Consider the following 22503-nt stretch of genomic DNA (forward strand, 5'->3'; position numbering starts at 1 on the left):
ATGTAAAATGTAAATTCATATCGGTGGGTTTCCACCGGCGAGTTCGCAGCTGTGTCTCGCTGTCGCCAAACCAAACAGCTGAGGAGCTACCGGGCCCAGGTGCACACCAGGGGGGCCCCTCACACAAACTCCGCTCCGCTGCCTCCGACCAGGAGGTGCAGACAGAAACACTGTCTGGTTGTAAACGATACAATAACACGGGATGAATCACCAGGATTTACGCGACAACTGAAGAAGCAGAAGGGGCAATGAATTTTCTCGAAGCTATATATTTTAACACTCTCATCCCACTGCAAATTGTTGTACTGCCAAATAAAGCAAAGTGGTAGGAACTAACAAGCCAGCATGGCTTTGGATGTCAGTGGCAGCAGGTCTAGCTGTGATGAGAGCCTGAGCAGCCAGTATTTATCTTTTCATGATGGTCTATGTGCCGCCCTTACAATGTTTTCCACTTGTAATCAATCTTGCGAACACGCCAACAAACTAATGTGACAGAAAATCTCATCAAAATGAGATTTTTTTTATCCCCTCAGAGGTAAAATCTTGCTTCTCTTCCACCTTGAATTGAATCAAACATGTTGTGTGCTTTCACAGATGTGCACCTTGTAGCCAGGAAATGACTTCACACGGATTGGTAGGGGCTTTATTCATTTAATTTATTAAGATGCTACATAGTCCAACCAGGTTGGGTTGTTTTTATACACCAGAGAGACTACTTGACTAGGAATATTAATCTTCTTCTCAGATAGACTTATCTATTTATTTATATACATACAAAACAGTTTCCCGACTGCTTACATTGATCACGGTGATGGTCAGAGACTCCAGAACAGGTCAGTGTGTAGTGTGTTTTATCAGCCGGGCCTGGATCAATTAGTATTCACATCTAATTATTTTTGTTTGTTTAATCCCATTTAGAGCACCACTTTGTGGGTAAATTCTTCAAATAATCCAATTACAGTATATTCTGTTGTTTTTAAAAAGTTTCCTTGTGAAAAATATTCCAACCAGGATTCATTGAACAAGAAGAATTTTCTGCAAGTACTACATGACCCAGGTCTGATATTGCCCCGAGACGGAGCTGTAGCTCAGGTCTGCTCCGCCCTCCCTCTAAGCAGCAAGTCATCCTCAACCCAACAACTTAACAGAGATACAGTGGAAACACAAGTTCATGTTTTTTAATCTCTTCCCCATTTGTTAGATCCATTGTCTTCGACTCCACTTAACATAAAAAGATGGTGGCATTTTTGTCATTTTTGCAAAGGGGGCCTACACTCCTGCTTCCTCATATAACGTGGACGTAGCGCGATAAAAATATGACCAACTTTTCTTTTTCCAACACTCGCCACTGCTGTTTTTTTCCTCATGCAAATTTGGAGATGAAACAATTTGAGAGTTTCTTTGTTTATTTATTTCTGACAAAAAAAAAAAAAAAATAACCATTGGCTCTGGAACAGTACAATGTCATCGTGTGGTCCCCTCAAGGGTATATAAGCTCGGCTCTATGCTTTTTTTTTTTTGTCCTCTTTCGCTTGAGAAAAAAAAAAAAAAAAAGAGTTGTATGCTGCCGGAAGATCAAAGGAGAGACACTCTTAATCCTAGAGCATTAAAAATGAACACGACTTCAAATGCAGTGAGGACGAAGAACGTTAATAAGCAACAGATAAATGCTGAACAAACACCAACAAAAACTGAACACAGGCCTGCAGTGGAGTGAAAAATGAAAAACGGCAAAATCATCAGCAGTGGAGAGCAGGCAGCTTAAAACACTCACATGATCTCTGACATACATTTGCCCAAAACAACATAGAATGTCAACAAATGTATGGCTCAGTAGGAAAATATGCGAAAACAAAAAGAGAGCATGAAAAGACCAAGGTGTCTTTGTTAACAGGACCTCGGTAACCAGTTGCCTCGACATGCACCTTCTGTCCATTTGTGGTTTCTCACTATATGTATGCATGCTTTCTGTGTGCGTCCCTGTGTATATATATATATGTTAATGTACTGTATGTATACCTCTGTCTTGGCCTGAGAATAACTTGCCCAAACAGGTCACAAGGCAAGACTTTCATCTGGAGATCATTTACAGAAATGATCTAATCCTACAAGTCTGGAGCTCATTTCTGGTAGCTGCAATATTCTTCGTAAATGCTTCAACCCTAAATGACAAAAATAATTACTTAAAATCATAAAAATTCAACAAAAACACAAAAGAGAGAAAGAAAAACAAATCAGAAAATGTAGTTGTGCAAACCTACAGCCAAATTACATATTATTATCACCATTATAAAAGCAATTAAATTAGATTCAAAAAGTCCAGATGCAACACTCTTGTGTGAACGCATGCAATAAAACATCCCCTCTGACAACTGAGGATGTGGTGAGCACTGAGTGACAGGTGACAGGAGTAAGGTCGAGTGAAAATAAAAAGGACACGAGGATAGAAAATACCTATGGTATAGTGTTTCATACACTGATCAAGGTTGCTCTACAATCAAAGACAAGCCGATTTTACAAAGCCAGCGATTGGAGAAGTCAGTTTGATAGCCCTGTGTGTAACCCCGACTGTGTGTCATCTCTCTGGTTAATCCCTTCCTTAAAGGGGGTTTAGCTGGAAGGAACACCTGGATATACTGTACAGTGGGGGGGAGAACGTATACATATACATAGGCTCTGGCCTCCATCATTTAGAAAAACAAACAACGATACACTAAAATGACATTCGCACGATTGCAAACTGACTCAGTCGCACCAACACTGCCTCGCCCGTTTTAGAAAATCCATTGGTTTGAATCACTAGCATTAAATCATGTTTTTCCGACAAACCCCCCCCACCCACCCACCCACAGAACCAGTCATCTGTATACATGAAACTTTGGGAAGAGGGCCAGAATGATTATGTGATGATTACGTTGAGGCAAGACCTGTAACAGTAGGTTTGTTCATTAATGATGAATCATTTCGTCTTCTTCTCTTTTTTTTTTCCTCATACATTACTTTTGAATTTTTTTTTTACATAAATGAGACTGAATCAAAACTATTATCACCCTCCCACCCAGTGGATATGGCATTTCTGATCCAAAATCCCAGATCCCGTGTTTGTTTTTCATCCCCATCAAAGCATGCTGCGGCCGGCCGAACTGCGCTGCCGTCTACAAGACCAACTTGCCCACGATGACGCCCACTATGAAGAAGAGCACGATGAGGGCCACCGTGCGGGCGCTCAACCCCTCCTCTTTCTTCATGCCAACCGAGGAGTGCTGAGATGACATCATGTTGCTCTTCCTCATCCGCAGTCCATCGTCCTCCTGAGATTGGGCGAGAAAAGAAAGAGTGTAAAGATGATTGAAAAAATGATGAAAGAATGGAAGTGTGTGGGAAGAGGGGGAAGGGTTGTGGTGGTGAAAAGGGACGGTCAGTCGGTCAATCAGTCAATAAGATAAGACAGTATTTATTTACTAGCTCAAAGAAATAGGATCTGCTTAAATCTTCATCTGACCCAATCCCCGGAGGACGGCACAAGGCGCCAGGCTTTAACACACTTCATTTCCCAGCAGCGGGTGGGGGGGCTCTCTGTTAGTTTAATCTCTGCCGCAGGAGCAGCCAACAGTCGTTCTGCCTCTGGCAAGAACTTGAAGGGGAGGAGTTGGTGGTGGTGTTTGAGGGGAGGATGACTGTTTCTTTGCTGTCTGTGGTGTGTGTGTGCGCATGTGACATATTTCCATCCAAACCTTAACAAAACCCAATTTCAAACCTTGCTTCACTGATCGTTTGTGATTGATGTCATTCTCATTGATTTGCAGAACTGCTTTACGAGCCTTGAGCCCTGAGGTCTGCCGCTGATTATGGATGTGAGCGGTTCCACTTAATGCAGACCTCAATCTTGAGTTACTGTCTTCTGAAGTTAAGCAAAGGGTGGAGGACACAGCAGCGTAATTTGTGTGAATTAAATTTCCATTTCATTTGCTTATCTTGATTGTGAACATCGATCACAACAAAAATAACCCAAAGAACACAGGTGTGTGACGGATGTTCACCGATGTCATCCGTTATTATGGTGATTGAGATTGAGGAGGGTTTTTTGCTCATGTTCTATCTGAAGACAGGTTGTTTGAACTGCTGTGTTTGTGTTTAAGACATTTATCAAGGGTTTATCAGAAAAAAATTAAGCAGCAACAATTCTGATAATTAAGTAATCATTTCAGTCATTCGGTCAGATTGGCAGTGAGTTGTCAGTTTAACAGGTCTGCAGCTTTTCAAGACCAAAGTAAAGCTCCTGTGTGCTGGAAAAGTGAAAACGCATTGTTTTAAATCTTGAACTGTCTAGCTAATGTATAGTTTATAATTTCTGAATTGTGTTATTCAGTGTTATAAAAACATAAAGATCAAAGTAAAAGGGTAATTTCACAGACACTGAGATGAGAAATTTAAAAGCAGTAGAGCACCACAACATAATAACAGACTCCCTTAAAAAAAGAAAATCATGTTTTGTGAGTTATCCTTTTGAGGAAAACTCTATTAATTGGGAAGCTACATCGAATAATTCATCCCCTTATTGTGAATTTGGAAAATGTAATACATAAGGTAGTTAATTTCTCTGTATGACAAAAACCATTGGGTCAGTTTGACCCAGTGTGTTGCAGTACCAGCATGTAGGCTACTCTGCGACTAGATAAATTGTACATCACAAAGAGAAGGTGACATACATTTACTAAGTTAGATGATTGTTTAAATCATTATCTCTCATGGATAATGACGTGAGATGCATCAGGATGTCTGATTCAGCTCAGCAGGTGGTTGACTGATCAATCATATCACATATTTGCTTTTGCAGTTAATCTAAGCAGTGAGTAGCAATGTTGGAAAAGAAAGAAAAATTACGTTTTATAATAAACAGTTCACAAGGACGATGTTTTGGCCAACAGAGTCTGCATCCATTTGGAGTTGATTTAAAGTTCTGTTCATCAGCTTGACTTGTATCATAAATAACAGTTTTCATTCTCCACAAATAAATGTCCCCTCTATGCACAAAGGGTGTATCTGTGGGACTGAAGCTCTGTCTTTACTGCCTTGGAAAACCATTCAAATGGTCCTCGTGCCATCACACTCACCCTGATCTGTTTGTTTTCTTCCCGTAGCCTCTGAGCCTCCATCTGCAGCCTCTTACACTCCTCCATGATCTTCTTTACTTCCCCGTCATCGAGGGTGGAGCTCATTGACTTTGGAGGCAGCGCGGAGGGATCTGACTTCAGCAAGCTGGACGACATCATTTTGTTGGACTCCATGTCGTGCTGTAAGTGGGTCACAGGGCGACAAGTTATAACAAAATACGTTTTCAGTTGCTGCTACAGTGTCTCCATGGCAATTCTGGCCCATTACTTGGCTGGCAGAGAGGTGACATTATGTGTATTTGGAGACCTGCAGACTTTCATGTACACTCCAGTATATATGCACATACAGGGCTGCAGGAACACAGAGTCCCTATCTCTATCTATGTTTGTTGGAGTGTTCACTCAGGGGTGTCTTTCATAAGTGGCTCAAGCTGGTTTCAATCAGCATTACCTCTGACGGACTCTGTGGTGCACAGTGCTAACTGGGAGCCATGTATATGTATCACACAGCTTGTAATGAATTGAAAACAACGACTACGGGTCCTTTTCCCTCCTTGTGTTCATGAAACCAGCAGAGATATTGTCTCTGCAGCTGTGTGGGGTCTGAGAGGATTCACAACAATAATAAACCGCATGTGAGAATGAACAAAGTGGCCCTCTGAACGGCACTTGATGCCTGAGAGTGAGGCGGAGGAAAAGGATGAAGACTAAAATGGGACTATTGAAAAAAGAGAGGAAAGAGACGTAGAGAGCAAAGGCAGATACAGCAGAGCTTTAAAGCGATGGGGTTCAGTAAAACAACAATAAACATCATCTATTAATAATGCAGCTTTTCCTTGAGTCAAATACTAACAAGCAAACATCCGCAGAGAGAAGCAATAAAGGGAATAACTCCAGCAGCACAACAGATAATGAATGACAATTAATAATACATAGTAGCACCCTGCTGAGGCGTGTGATTTTTAGGCTATGAGCAGGAAGCACGTACCCTATAGTGTCTGAGATGTATTAGTAGTGACAGTGAAAACTGACATGATGAGGCGAGGAGAGAAATGAGGCAATATTGTGGGCTCACCGTTTTTTCGTTCTCCACTGGCATCTCAAACACACACCTCAGCTTGGAGTCCATCAGCTCTTCTGGTTTAGCCTCCTTCCACTGGAGAGACAGGGAACCAAAAATAAAGAAAAATACACAATCAAGGTATTGATGCTTAGTTATGTAATCAAGGCAGAACAATCCATTGTGCGTTTTTCTGCGTTACATGTTTATATCACATCAGGTTGGATTCTTCCTGGTTATAAGCCAGTGTGCAAGCATGTTAGGAATAAAGACAAAGGGAAGGATGTCAAAACAAAAGCACCAAAGGGAGTGTGAGGAGGTAGCTGCCTGCTGATAATGGCTCAGATACACCTCCTGCTGTCAGAGGGTCTGAGGCCACTGAGCCAAAACACCAGACAGAGACGATGGATAGAGAGTTGTCCAAGTTGTGTATGTATCTATGCAGTTAGGTGATTTTACTGTTGCCTACTCGACAATTTTTTGTCTGTGAAAAGTCTTTTGAGTCTTGGTTATGACATGACTTGGAGATTTTGATTCTGATAACAGGTGAGGTTTAACCACACAGTACAATACAATACAGTACAATAACGTGCACTCAATTTTGACTGTTTTCTTATGTTTGATTAGTTGACTTTAAAGTTTGATTTAAACACCAGGGGAAATAAATAAGGGACAGTTGTTAGGGAACACAGTCTGGTGTTAACAGGAAAAAAGTAAAGAAAAAACTATACAAAATGTATCTGTGAGCAGGATTATCTTTTTGTAAATACTCATTCAGACTCTGTTCTTTATCAATTCACATAATAAACATCTTCATAAACAGCTGGAATTTTATCAGGGAGATCTGCTCTGTTCACTGTTCCCCAAACCCAGTGTAAATCAACAATGAAGAGAAATTAACCACCAGGAGGACTGCAAACTGTCTCTGTTCTGCTTTTTAATACAACTTCAGGGTCACAGGCTTGCACAGTAACCCGACAGGATTCAGGCTCTACTTCAGTGCAGCATCTCTTTTGTAAGAGGTTGATTATGTGTGTCTGTGTGAGTCACAACATCACACCAAATTCCCTGTAATGATGATTTACTGTAAGTATGTTGGCCAGTGATCTCAGAAATGACTTTGAGACCACACACACTGTGAGGACTGGACTGAGCTCATTATGTTTTTTATTGCTGTGTGTCAGCACTGCGACACAACCTCTCATCCTGGCTGGGAGTTGCTGATCCATTGCTTCCTTAGGGTTAATCTGTATGAATGTATTTCCTGTCCAGAGTTGATCATAATGTGTGCAGTAGGAGTTACCCTGTTACATATGTGTGCAGAGTACTTTAGTTTTAAAGCATTTGTGGCTAAAAATAGGCTGATGGTGAAAGATGATTTTAAGAAGGGAGATACACTCACCACTCCCTCCATGTCGGTCATGTCAGGAGGTGCTAACAGGGACTGGACCATGAACTTGTGTTTGCTCTTCTCATTGGGATCGTAGTCAAAAGGCTGCAGCATAACTGAAAAACAAAATGACAGGCAGCGTCAGCATAGGACGAAAAACATAAGGTAAAGATTTCAGGATGTTCACCCTCTGTGAGAGGAGATGTTAAAACAAGCTGTAAAATCACAGCAAAGTGGAGTGTGTAGGATTGTTAAAATGACTTAGGACAGTGGTTTTGGGGTTGGGATCACTTCAAGGGTTCATGAGTAACCCTGCAGGGTCATGAGGTAACCAATGGGACGGGAAAGGAAAAAAATATTGTTCTGTAACACAAAGTGATATACATTTTTTGTGAACATTTTTGAGGAGCAAATCTTTGGCAGCACATTGCATATTGAATGTAGAAATGTATCTACCAAACACTTTATGTAATTCAAAAATAGGTTTACAAATTCAGATAGAAAATTAATGTGTTCAAGTATTATTTAAATTTTGGATCTTTTGGTGTGTTTTCTATCTGAATTTGTGAGACATTAAAATACTTTGTTTTTTTAAACTGCACAACTTTAAATATCTACAAACAGGGAAACTCAAAACACATGACTTCAGACAGATTGGTTTTCGAAGAAAAATATTAAAGAGCTAAGAATTCAGTAATAAAACACAAGTAGTTAAAATGTGCTATTAGATATTCAGTTGCTTATGTGATTCAAAATATCTTAAAGATGTCACAAAAAGTTGGGAATCACTGCTCTACAGGGTCAATAGTGATACTATGACTACTTCTTCTTAGTCACTTACATATTCACACACTACGTATATTTAAGATTGTTTATTTTTCTTTAGTTATAAAACAAAATACTAAGTTTAACAGGGAACATGAAGAGAGTAATGGGGCTGATATGTGACAAAGGTTGCACCTCAGCCTCAACAGTGTGAACAAGGACACTAAGACAGAAACACAATTTGATTTGTGGCTACAATCTGCCTCACCGAATTCGAAACAAACACTTATGGAGTGCCAGCGATTAGGCCGTCACTCCTCTTTGTCAGCAACTTTCTATCAGTCTCCCTTACTCAACTGTGTCGATTTCTCGGATTAAAGAGGAATTACTGAATATCAAATACGCATGTGTTTGTCAAATGTTAAAATAGGGCCTTCACGTCTTCAAGACTCTGGGCTTGCTCGGAAAAACTGGTGGAGATGATTTATTTCTAAGTTAGTGTTACCATGACACAGAAACACTGACGGATCTGCTAATACCCCGGGGGGTAATCTTTCTAACAGCTTCCAACCCCGTACTTTTCTTTCTTAACATTACATATCGCTCTAACAGAAAGCAGGTGTGGGGTTGGAATACTTCTTTAACCCATCACCACATCAGTCGGCTCCGTCAGTGGTGTGTTATTTGATGTCATTCCAATGACTGAGAAGGTATTTCAAAGCTGTAACAATGATTTACAATGATCACTTTCTTATGTTAGCATTCAAGAGCAGAGGGGATGGAAGTGGAAATTGATTGGTGATCTGTGTCTCCTTTGACTTCAGTTTTTAAATGAGGGTGTAATTGAAAGGCATATTTTGACATCAGTACCAATGCCTGCGTGATTCTTTGGCTTTCACTAGAAACAAATGACCTCCTAATTTAGAAGCCGGCACAGCTATCAGGATGGTTTAATATACGACGCATGCCAATTCTCCCCAGAGTGGAAAACCTCAGAGATGCAGTGCACCATTACAGCAATCAGGGCAGTTCAATAATCGCAAACCAGAAACAGACGGCATGAACAGATTGAGAACGTCCTGTTTGAGTCAGACCCAATTTGCAGGGCCATCTACCTTTGGTCCAAGGGGACAATACTAGAGAATGGAGGCAGGAAAGCATGTAAGTTCTTTGAGCAACAGTGAATAAAATGAAAAAGCCTGAGATTAAAAAAACATGGCACTGTGAGGGAGCGGGGGGGGGGGGGGGGGGGGGGGGGTGTTAAATCATCTTTGATCTCCAGTCTTTGAACACACTTGGTTTAAACCATGGTTTAGTGTTCTTTCTTCACACTGGACGACCATTTATAAAACTCACAGAGGCTAATTGTAGTCAACACGGTCAAGCAGGATGGTAATCGCCTGCATGCTTGTTTATGATGAATGGAACCATTAGAGGGGTGAAGGAAGGGAGGCAAGAAAACTTTCCTTTCCTGCCTCTACTTAATTGTGTCCCATGAGACGAGATGCTCACATGTTGGCTAACTGTTTACCTTGAAGTGTGTACAGAGTTACATCCGTGGTTCCTGTTCCTTCATAATGACAGCACATACACAATAGAATTATTACAGATCAGCCTCTACAAGATTCACTGCTGTGGGGTTGCAACTAATGTTCATTTTCATTATCAATTAATTGTTTCAAAAATTGCTGTTTTCTAATGAAATCAAGTACTTGTTTGGTCTATGAAGTGTTAGAAAAAGGTCAAATGTGTTTTCAAAATCAACAAAAGAAGCTAGAACCACAGATAATGTCAATGCCAAAATCAAATTATCTGTCGATCGACTGGGATTGCACAATATTTTTGCACAAAAAAAAACTCATCTAAAGCTTTCATATGTATTAGGCAGGCTTTAAGTTAGCTTTTATTGCTGTGTCTTGGTTTGTCTAATGTATTGAGCCTTTCTGTGAGTATGCATGTAATATTATTTTAATAATATAATCTATAATTTTGTTTATGAAGTATTGTTAGTGAAAATATGCACCCCTGGAAGAGAAACTACTGTTTTAATACAGAAGGTGACAGGGATTTTAATAAACTGCAAACAAACCAGACAACAAACAGATATTATAATTGTGATATTATCCACAATAATGTTGTTTTTGTATCACAAATGTAGTTTTTACTGAAAAAAACAAACAACACAAAAACTATTGAGGTCACAACAATGTGACATTTGTTGGGGTCTGTGCCAAACAAAGGTTTTCTTACACCTGTAAAATCAGGATTTGTACAGCAACATTTCATTACAGTGCTGTTTGTCAATTGTATCATTTTTTTAATCAGAAACTGCAATTTGGATAACATTTCGATTAATTCTTGGGTCCAACTATCAACCAAAAGATTAATAGTTTTTATTCTTCTTAAAATCTGTGTCTCAGTTCAAAACAGAAGCAGCATGTCTGGGAATCTGTTTAACATTCCCGTCAGAGTTATGTCACTCAACTTCGATAAAAGTACAAAACTTAAAACTTAAGCATTTCCCTGACCCTGATTTAATGTGAATACTCAGCAGCATAGCAGGAAAAAAAATTGATGGAAAAAAGGAACAGATGTCGTGCCAGAAAGTGAAAAAATAATGTCTTTGTTCATTGATCAAAGCATTGTGCTGATCAAGAACAATTAAGAACAAGATGTGAGGTGAATTTGCTTTGTTACGAAACACTGTAACACAAAACAAGATATGATTTGACACATAACACTATATGGTTGCCGTTACACCCATATTTATAACAGAAACCTTTTCATGCAAGTCTCACAAGTGAGCAGTGTGCTCCCCTTCTACTTTGTCCAGTATTACTCAACACAAAAACCTGGTCAAAGAGCAGCAAACCTATTGAGACAGCATAGCGTGGGAGTTAGGAGGAGAGTGAAGTCAACCAGAGTTACAAGCGATACAGGCCTAGAGGGGAAACTCACCAGGATATAAGAGCTAACTCTCATAAAAAGTATTCATATTCAGACTTCTCAGGGTAGCCGGATCTCACACTTCTGATTGTGCTCTCCTGGGCCCATCTAAGTCAATACTATTCAAGAGAAAAAAAATTATACTACAAAGGTGTATTATAAGATAAAATAGCAAACTGACCAAGTGTGTCACATATTAGCAGAAATATTTTGTCAGTCTATAAAGACAAAATAATCAATTTCTTGTCCTGTCATAACAAAGGTGTATGATAAATGAGTGTAATTGGAAGCTAATGATACTGATTTAACTGACAACTGAAACACAATAATTGTTATTTTTTTATTGTAGTATAATATTTTGTGTTCTTGCTCTTTTGGTGTGTTAACATGTCTCCACTATCTCCGACAAACTTCTGACACATTCTCAATAGAGCCTCAATATTTGTGGACACAAGGATTTTTTTTAAACATTCACGCCACATATTTTTCCACTGGATGCTGCTACATAACACCAATCCACCTCAGCAACATTCCTGTGGTCATGGTTACATTTAACATATACAGTTACAGATGGGCTAAGCTTCAAAAGAAGTGTGTTTATCCTCAGCTGAGCCAGCAAGTGACACATCTCGAGGATGAAGGTTTTCTTAGGCAGACTGCTCCCTTGCACGTGGATGTCTATGTAGCTTTAGTGCTGGATAGAAACACGAGACAAAACTGAACTGTAACAAGTTATTAATAATCAATATGGATCATGTGATGTTAGGTTGGTGAATGACTATTTGAGCTTTCACAAAAGAACACCAACAAGTGGTCAATGTAGCACTAATGTACAGTTATGGTCACTGTGTGTCAGTTATGTATCAGCTTCTCAGTTTCCACTGTTGTTTCCTATCTACTGGAAAAGTTTAAGGGGTGAGGTCCTTGGTGGAAATGGAAAACAGATTTCGGGTTACGAGTGGGTTAAAGCGGTACCATACCAAAAGTACTCCGGGTGAAATTAGGCTTCCTCACCAATTCATAGTGCTACAATTGGCCAAAATCTCCACAGGGTACCTTTGAGCAATACTTTTACATTGCTATACAAAAAGGCAGCAGATATTTACTCCTATATCACATTATTGATGCAGTGCAATAACCTGCTGTTATGCAGCTGTGATGATGTGAAGGCCCTGTACTTCCTCACGGGAGTTTTCATTCATTTTGACTGATCAGATCCCAGCTCATATTGAAGGTGGTCAGTTTATTTAAGAAGGGACATTGCAAATTAATAAAACACATGGTATTGCATGTGGAATAATCCTAGAATTATCCAAAAGGCAAATTTTCAGTTGTAAGTCCCCTGGCCATAGTGTTAAACGGGCTGATCTCTTTTTGGCTCCACTGGGTAAACCCAGTGAAATGGAATGCAGGCAGAGTACAAGGCTGTAGATACAGCATTGAATCTCTATCAGCTGGTAATCAATAAGTAGCATACAGTGGATATACTGTGTTACCTTTAATTTCATCTTTTCACAGCTTCAAGAGCTTTGAGATAATACACTATCTTTACCATTTGGATTAAGCTACAACAGGCCATGTGAAATTCTAGCTGGCATTAGCGACACGAGCGGTTTTGTTTGCCAAACTGAAATGTGAGAGGTCCAACGGGCAGAGGGTGTGGAGCACAACCATTAATATTGGTCTTTCTTGTCCCACCCTATTAGGTGCAATTAGGCATTAGTGCAATAGGAGTCATAGAAATGTCAATCAGTACTGTACACACACCCTCTCGTGAGAAGAGGTCTAATCAACCAAGATAGTTGAAATCACATGTACAAGTTTAGTCATAGTGTAGAGTTTACTGTCAGTGTGCAGGGCCTTTAATAAACCAGCAACTTAATTTGTGTTTCAAGCACACAATATCTGAACCAAACCACGTGTTTTCCTTGTAAGTAAACAAAGAGAGAACAAATCTAAGGTCTCCCTGAACACAGATTAGACAGAAAGTTGATACCAGCCATGCCATACATTTGCCTAACTACGTTCTCAGAAAAGCAATCTCCTTTTGGGCCTCAAACCTGTGACCTTTCTCAGCCCAATACAGGCTAAAAATGATGGCAACTGACAAAGCGGACTGTTCTGATTTGTCGCTGACTGCAGGCCCCAGTGACACAGTTTGCAGTTGTTGACACCAGATCAGGGAGGCTGTAAAATGAGTCTGTGGCTGTAAATGGCAGAGGTGGCACAGAGTGGAAACACTAGCCTGTACCTGTCTCCCTCGAAGTGCACGGCTGGGTATGAGGCCTGCCAGGAGGGACTGGGCTAAGAGGACGAGGGAGTGCAGGGTAACAGGAGAGGAGTAGCATGTGTGTTCATGCAAAAAGCGCCAACCCATTTAGGATACTAGAGCGATTGTCAAGATACAAATATTCACATTTAAGAAGTTGGAATCATTTTGTCTGACCAGCAATCAACTAATCTTTTCAATGTAGTAGCTACATGTTACATGAGTGAATTAAGTTAAATTTCAAAACCCAAACTCAATCCCACTTTCTCAATCATTACCTGAGACGTTGATTGAGGTGCCTGCATCGATGATTCCACTATTTGGCCGCACACAGTACCGGCGCGGCGCTGTCGTCTTCACCTTGAAACACACATTCCTGTCTGTAGGGTTCGAGAGCTTGAGATTTGTGGTGACCACGTCTGAGAATGGACCTGTGAAGACAGAAGATAAACACTGGTTACTTATATATTCATCTAATAAAATACATGTTTATAGATGCTATACAATGTCCTCAGCAGAATGCAATAGCAAAAAGGATTATCAAAGATTGTTGATACAAAGAAATATATTTTAAAAAAAGGCAGAGACAAAACTTGCAACTGCACCAGTCCCATTAAATGGCAACAAATCATAGGAATATCAATTCAAACTTTTAATTTTGATCTTGGCCAAAAAGAAGTTGTGTTCTCACTCACCACACACATTAATTTCAAAATACTATTCGTCAGTTGAATTGTTCGAACTCCAAATGGTTGGAGAAAATGACACATGTACACAGACTGATGGAGAATAAAACTAGTACTGGCAAATAAACTCAAAAAAGCTTGAAATGTGTGCGAACTGAGCTGTAAGAAAGTGACATAATCGAAGCAAATGAGAGTCTTTTAGAGAAAAAACGACCAAAATACATCAAAATGCAAATCCATCATCTGCTGCTGCAGAAAAAGCACCAGTCTGAATGAACACTGACAAACAGAAAAATAAACAGCAAAGCTGCATCAGACGGAGCACTTTATATAAAATGAAAACAGTACGTCTCTATGCCGACATATCAAGGAAGTGGGAGCTTCATTTGATTAAAATATTGTAATATATGGCAACATTCATGTTGAAACACTTATGAACTATATTTCAGGAAATTCTGCCAAATATTCAACACAGTAAAACACCTCTACACTGTGCAGAAACAGGCTGATCCAGGCTTTATTTGGGTCCAAGGTTAAAATAAATTAGATGACTGAAATGCCTGTGGGTAAAGCCTATTAAAAATGTGACATGTATGTTAACACATTAAAATGTGGTTTAACTGGATGTGACTTTAATTGTAACAAATTCATCTACTGCCCACACTATAGACCTTCTGCTGCATATTTTCTTTATTTGACCTGACATTTGGATAAACAGAGTTTTACTGCCAGTGCAACTAACGCAAGTTTGACTTGGAGTTGTCCTCAAGTTAAAAGAATTCCAGTCTGTTTCTCACATTACACCCTAAAATTTAACATCTCAGTGATATAACCTGGTGAGAACTGATCTGTTATTATGTCAAGAATGCACAAACCATCTGTTAGTTCTTTCACTTTTATCATCAGACATGATTGATGTCAACTATCGATGTCTCGTCTGTCCACTTGATTAAGAGAATCAATTCTACTATCCATTTACCAAATTCTGTAAAGAGTAAACAGCATGTACAAATCTATAAACCACAGGCTTCTACCACTGCACAACCAGGATCAGAGGAGCTGATGCAGTTTGGCCCCAGCTAATTACAGCTATCATTGTCGATGCAGACCACATCTCTCTGAGGCTCTCACAAGGCCAGAGTTATTTAGCTGCACACATTTGTCAATAATGCTGAAAATCCTTATAACAACAAAAACTAAAGAATAACACTGTGCCACATTTAAAGGTGAGCCAAGGTTAAGTGAACAAGCCATCTGGTTTTTACAGGGCAAGTCAAGTCAGTTCTTTTTCACACATGTATCGGCAACTTGTATTTTAACTGTCTGGTAAATGGCTAGTTTCATTTAGTTTTGACACGTTTTACTGGGTGTTAACCTCATTAAAATCCTTGGTGCACAGCAGCCACATCCAGTTTGTGACTAATCATTTCTATTGGCCATTAAATTATATGGTGGTCAAGGTAATTCTCGACCTCGACTAATGTCTGAGTCTGAAGGAGTACAGAGAAATGGGGACATGACAAAAGGGAAATATGGGAGAGGCATAGGAATAACCAACAACTCACCCACCAATCACCCCTGCATGGCTCAGCTAATCATAACTATAACAGGCTGGACCCTCTACATGTCTGTGTACTGCATGGCGGCTGCGTTGTTGAACTGCTGCTGCTCACTCGCGTGTTTGTGTTGAGATAGGCTGCGTTGCTGCTGCTGTAGCATGGCTCCTGCCTGTTTACATGGAGTTTGCCTCTGATTAATATCAGTAAATAAGATAAATAAAGAGTAAGAAAAAAGGGGGGAGAAAGTGAACGTAAATGACAGTGCACAGGAAAGAAACTGCCCCTCAACTATTTTGTGTTTTGTCTTCAAGTCTGTGACACATTTTGCACATATAGACATTAAAGCTGTTGTACACTGCTGGTATGATATGGATATGTCTGTCTCCTGGTCGTTTTCAGGTGTATTTTGCCGAAAACCGCACGCATGTTGCGGTAGAAAGAGGCGAGACTCCAAATCTCTAGATCACTCTAGATGCAGCAACCACGCTCGACACCTGTGTGAGAAGCGCAACTGTTTAGAGCTTCAAAGTTTTGGTAAGAATTGGGGCCCTTTCATTAATTATGTACCTAAATACTTTGCTATTATTGTGATCATGAGTCTAATACAGTTTTGTCACGGTACTCACAATTTGTACTTCAATACAATACTTTGTACTTTGTGTTTACTTTTGCAACATTAAGGGCACAACATTTTAGTTACTGATTAATAGATAAACAGGTCATAACAAGATAGGACTTTTTTCTTCTCTTGGAGAGAACAGCACAATGACTTTAGTAAACATAAAATATTAAACTTTTTGAGGAACATAAGTTATTTTTTTCTTCTTAGATTTGAGCTTTGAAAATATTGTGTGTCCTTATTCAGAACTGATATATATCAGTATGTTGATATTTCTGACAACTCCACTTTAATGAAAGTCATGAACAGGAGGGAAGATGTCTGCCACTAGCCCCGCCACCAAAGTCTCAAAAGCCAACTTGACAAGCAAGCGTTGAGCATTTAAGCACGGGGGATTGAGCTTGTGCTTGTCACGTGAGCACAACACCAGACCTGTTTGAATGGCTGCGAAAAATAAGACGTGGGCAGCAATTCACAGGTCCAGAGGCACCAGGAGGATTCTTAAGTATAGTTATTGCACTCACATTCAATACCCGCCACAAATGCAAGCATCATCTCACACTTTGCTTCATTCTAAAATGACGAATGAAGTGATTGAATTCCCTCTTTGGTGTAAGGTTTTCTTTTCATTTTGGCGGTAATGACATTAACAGAAAATCTTTCGGATATGAGACCTCATTTCATGCGTATAGTAAGAAAAGTACCAACACGTGCAAACTTAATCTGGCTAATGCATGGACCCTGGAGAGTCCAGAGTCTAATGAGTCTTCTTTGATATTATCAGCACATTACACATATTGTAGGCAGTGCATGCTCACTTATATCCCCAATTAAATTCCAACAAATCTCATTTTGTATTACCTAAGTGCTCCCTCACAAAACCACAGTGTTACATGTCATTAATTTATTCCTGTTTTTTCTGGCAACAGTTTCTTTAATGACTCCAGTAACTGCATAGCCCGATGTATCCAGAGAGCTAACTGGCAAACGTTAGTCACTCCTGTGTATTTCCAGCACCTCTGTCGAGAGCAGAGCTAAATCATAGTCAAGTGAGGGGCCGTGACGAATGAATGTATGACTTCCCAAACTTAGCGCACAGGCTGCCAATACCGCACACTTTACATCAATGACCCCTTCTGAAACTTCATTTTGGAACTTTACAGTAATAACAAACATAAATGAAAATAATTCGATTGCTCTGAAAAAGGTCTTAACTTATTTGCAAGAAATCTCACTTTGCTTTTTATATCATACACATCACATTTAGTGACCCTGCAGCACATTAGTTGACGTGTATTGGCTGCACTGTAAATATTCTCTGGAAAAACACAACTCATCATGACTTCATGAATGTGTTGACATTGAACTGAGCCATTTTTGATAAACCTCCAGTAATCCAAATTAGATTTTCACCTGTGATTTATGCTACCATTACAAACCCCCAAAACTCCAGCCAGGACAAGTCTTCTAATCATGTATAGTTTTCTTACAAAACAACAAATTAGGCCACTAGGGTAGCTATAACAGTGAGCAGGTCCTTTGCAGAGTTTAGAGAGGCACACTTGCTGTGTATGAGAACATGGAGCTATTTCAGAATTAGCACATACACCAGATTCGAGCTAAAGTTTCAGCTCAGCAAACATCCAAAGCAACTGACACTTCCCTTCCCCTTTGAGCAAAGACAGAGAGGAAATTCAGACCCTCGCAAGCTTGGCTTGACTTCTGAAGGCTTTTAATGAAAGGGACTCACGCCACCGACTACTGTACACCTGATCTACTACTTCCTGAAAGTTTCTCGGGGTAGCGTCCAATTCACAATAACCACAAACTGCAGTTAAAAACTATTATGAAGAGCTGATATTTGAAGCTGTCGTCCTTCAAGGTTGGATTTTATTAACAGCTGATAAAAAGTGAAAAGCTGAGAGATCTGTTAATGACACCCCTGACGACGTCCAGTCTCTAACGCTTAAAAGTATTTGGCCAACAGTTGGCCCGAGTCTAGGTCTGACAACTTGCTACTAGGAGACCTACTATCTATTTCCTGAAGTTTCACACTGCATGCCTATGTATTACTTGCAGCCTGAGCATTGGCATGTGATTTGTGGTGTCGTCTAGTAGCAGGCACATAGGTCCTTCTGTCTGGATAACACTCATGCATGCATCAACACATCTGATCGGACACTTGATATAGGCATATGAAACATACTTCTTCTGATGAGCTGGTATCTGTGGACCACTTCTACCTCAGTTCTAAATCATTGCACAAGGTGTATTAAACCATAGGTAACCATAGCAACTGTGTGTCTGCTTCATGCTAAGTTAAGGATGAATGCTGGTGATGTTCTGGTTTTACTTATTGTCAACATATCCCATGAGAACAGCAAAACCAACAACAAATTCCTCGTATTAGTATAAGTATTGCCTGTGTAGCCAAAGGTTGATATAGCTTATTCGTGTTATACTGCATGGCATGTTCCTTTAGAATGATGAATGTAATATATATTCAGTCAATCCAACACAGTCTTTTGATCCTGTTAATACTCACAGCCACATCAGATATGTATTAATCTGCAGATGAAAATTGTCCCAGTATGAGTATTGAGAGATGGACTAACAGATTACTGCTTTTGGGTCTTTTCATGACATTTGTTGATGATAAGAAACTAGAATGGCTTTCATTAAAGCGCATACCTCAACCACGTCCCAACAATTTCCTTTGATCCAATCAAACCTAATCGAATATCAAACTCAATATTCCTTAATGTTAAACCACCCAGAAGTGCTTAACATTAATTTAAGCTCAACAGCCACATGAAGTTGCAAACATTCATAGAGTCAGCTCCCTAAAGATCCATGTGTTTTTGAGAAAAAAAAATCCAGGATCCATTAACATGTGCTGATATGAAAACACTTTATTTTTTAGATTGTAATGCAGAAAAAGACACAGTGGGATGGTTCAGAATGATTTAATTCCCAGTAACTTTAGTATTAGACTGGTAACTAAATTTATTGTTTCAATGTAAACTTTCCTGCCTCCGTCTCACCCGCCCAAGTCAGAGACTCCTCTTCACCCTGCTGTCATCAGGCAAAAGACACAGTAGCATCTGCTGCTGTGCCACCACACTGAAGAGCATCTTTTTTCATCAGGCCGTGAGACTCCTTCATTGATCTTCTGCACTCCACCATTAAGAAAAGATTTTTGTCTTGTGTAGTAACAAAGAGACTACAACTGGCATTTTGTTATACAACCCTGTCTGGCAAATAACATTAACCTTGGACCTTGATATGTCACATGAGTTTGATAACCACAGCTGAGGGGTTGATTGCTTATATTTGTTCCAAATATCAATATTGGCGTCGCTCAAGCTCTATAACCTCTGTTTTGTTCATTATTTCCCTATATCATGGACAATCTACACAGTCCTCCAATATACTTAATTACTATCTGCAACACATGGGTGGCTCAAGCATAACTACACCTTAACCTGTTGAATACATGCATAATGTGCCATTACACAATAATCAAAGTAAAAGAAAACAACACAAATAAGGCGATGTTGATGGCCAGCAATATGTTACTTCCACATTAGAGTTCACGTAAGAGATACAGATAACCAACTTGTCATCTTAACCATACTGCGATCTAACGAACGTTTGATTTGCCAAAGCTCATCCAGCTACAAACAACCCCACTGGCTTTTGGGGCTTTTGTTTGGTTCTTGGATTTACCTTTTGATTTAATGGGTGTTCTGAGCATCATCAACAAAACGCCGGTGTTGTTTTGCATTTGGGAGACCTACAGCTCAGATATCCTAACCTCATCACTGAGTAGTGTTCTCTGAATTAAAAATAAAATAAAAAAAACATATGAAACTATGAACAATCTTACTCCAAAGCTCAAGGTGCAATACTGCAAACTATGACAGGATCTCTGTTATCTGTTGCAAAACACAAACAATAATACCATACCTTTATGTAACATTATTTGGGCCTAAAGCAACGTGACATCTTGCAGCCAAATGCTGAGTTATACTGAGATGTCTCTGAGCGACTGCATAGCCCAAACGGTACGGACGGTGGGCATGTTGATGAGCCGCAGTTAAGACATATTGAGCAGCAGAAGCTGCCCAGTTATTTGGTCCTGTGAGCTGTCACGTTATTAAATGACAGCTGGCTGGCCAACAGAGCGAGACAGCCAATCAGAGAGCGTGCTGGTGTTAGCTAGCTACACCTGCTAAGGATGTTGCAGCTTATGTGAAATGAAAGGTTGTAAATTTAAAAGCCGATTACGTTGTCACATATTTTTTTACGAGTGCTATTCCCCAGTGGACATACGCTCCGTGTCTCGCACTCGTAAACCGCTTCTAATAGCATTTGCTGCAGCAGAAATGTGTGACAGGGCCTGGCTAGCCTAGCCGTCGGAAGCTAATCCAGCTAGCTACCCAGCTAGCTGGCTAGCTAGCTGCCGAGCTGTCAGTTGACCTGCCGTCCTTTCAGAGCAGTCTTATTCCCTTCATACGAGGGCGATATTGTCGAAATGTGAAGAGCGGCTTCTCTCCGGTGTGGTTACCGTAACACTGTCCTGCCCCCCCCCCTCCTAACCCCGCAGGCAGAGGCAGCTCCCCCCTCCCGTCCAAGCCGGGCCCTCCCCTCTTACCTCGGAATTTCAGTTCGTGCTGAGGCTCCAAGAGCAGAACCTGTTCCGGCCTGGCCATATCCCAACAGCTGGAGCGGGGTTATCGCACTGCAACCAGTTCCTGTCGGCTACCCCCGTTCTAGGATGTTGTTGAGTTCTGCAACGTCAACAGAGGTATATTATCAATGAATTCGCTGTGGATATCCTGTCCCCCGGTCACTGGTGCTACTCGAGCTACTAACGGCTGTTGTGATGCAGCAGGAAGGGACTGAGAGGCAGCCTGGTGACGTCACTGCCTCTGCATAGCCACCCAGCGGGGAGGGTGACAGGGTGATGATAGGTGATGCCAGGGTGCACCCAGGGATAGTGGGGCTACCACCTTACTTTTTCTAGCTTAAAGTGAAAGGGGGTGTGCCTGACACATGCAGGTTTTCCTACTGTACTACCCGAGTGTGAAATAATTATGAAGGGTGCAAAACTTGCTGATTTGACACTAGATGATTAATGATTTAATAGGGGTGCCACTTTCTTTACATGTGAATAGTTTTTATTACAATACAACTTCGTTGTAACACCTGGGAATTCTGCAAAGGTTTTTATCAACCAGTAACTAAAGTTAGCAAATGAATGTAGTGGAGTAAAAGTACAATATTAGCCTCCACAATATCATGGGGTGATCATAAATAAACAGCAAGTAGAAATACCCAAGTAAACTGCAGGCACCCTGATATTTACACTTTAGAACAGTACTTAAGAAAATGTATTTAGTTACATTCCATAACTACATATATCCCACTGCACACAGTTGTTTTTCTTTACATCCCAAAATTAAACGTAAATCTATAAGAGCCATTCAATAACCAGATATCGTTGAAATACCACATGTGATCTAATGCTGGAATTTTTTGTATTTATTTTTAAAATATGTTTTTGTGTTTCAGTTAAACATTTTACATAATTTTAACTGGAAAAAACACTTTTTGGGAACCTAGAAGATAACATAAAGTGAATCCTAAAAATGGTCTTATATATAATCAGTTTGTTTTCCTATTTATCCAAAAGATGTCGTCGATTATTATGATCTGTTTTGTTTTTTTTTGGTGCATTATGAATTATTTCACCATGATATCTTGAGTAATACAATTTAATACAGCAGAAGAAACGCAGGTGTAAGTAACAAAAGTAATGATGGCTCCATTCCAATTAGGTGGATCAATGAGCCAGTATGCACACTGCGAGCACTCTAGCACACCTGAGCATCTGAAATATGATATGCAGTCATGATTAATGTTATTAGTCACACCTGTGTTTTACAGGCTGGAGGTATGGCAACAGCGCAGAGTAAGACATTGTGAAACACCCTCATGTTTTCCTGGATAGAAAACAGCTTGATGGCAAACTGAGTAATTGGAACTTCACCAGTATCATGATGTACCTCTAATTCATTTCATAAATCAGT

General features: G+C 40.0%; 1 protein-coding gene across 1 annotated transcript; it reads right to left on the reverse strand.

The window, feature by feature from the left end:
* Window positions 1-629: 629 nt before the first annotated feature.
* LOC119021500 (vesicle-associated membrane protein-associated protein B/C-like) lies at window positions 630-21341 on the reverse strand. Its single transcript, XM_037101824.1, has 6 exons — window positions 21066-21341; window positions 13823-13975; window positions 7577-7680; window positions 6190-6270; window positions 5115-5294; window positions 630-3311 (listed from the first exon to the last, which is right to left on the reverse strand). The coding sequence occupies exons 1-6, from the start codon at window positions 21121-21123 to the stop codon at window positions 3156-3158; spliced, it is 732 nt and encodes a 243-aa protein (XP_036957719.1). The 5' UTR covers window positions 21124-21341; the 3' UTR covers window positions 630-3155.
* Window positions 21342-22503: the final 1162 nt, after the last annotated feature.

Source organism: Acanthopagrus latus, chromosome 6 (assembly GCF_904848185.1).
Source record: "Acanthopagrus latus isolate v.2019 chromosome 6, fAcaLat1.1, whole genome shotgun sequence".
NCBI lineage: Eukaryota > Metazoa > Chordata > Actinopteri > Spariformes > Sparidae > Acanthopagrus > Acanthopagrus latus.

Coding starts and splice junctions, on each gene's coding strand:
- LOC119021500 (XM_037101824.1), bottom strand. CDS start 21,123: ATGGCCAGGCCGGAACAGGTTCTGCTCTTGGAGCCTCAGCACGAACTG. Junction 13,976..21,065: donor GCACGAACTGAAATTCCGAG/GTAAGAGGGGAG, acceptor CTGTCTTCACAG/GTCCATTCTCAGACGTGGTC. Junction 3,312..5,114: donor AAGAAAACAAACAGATCAGG/GTGAGTGTGATG, acceptor GCCCAATCTCAG/GAGGACGATGGACTGCGGAT.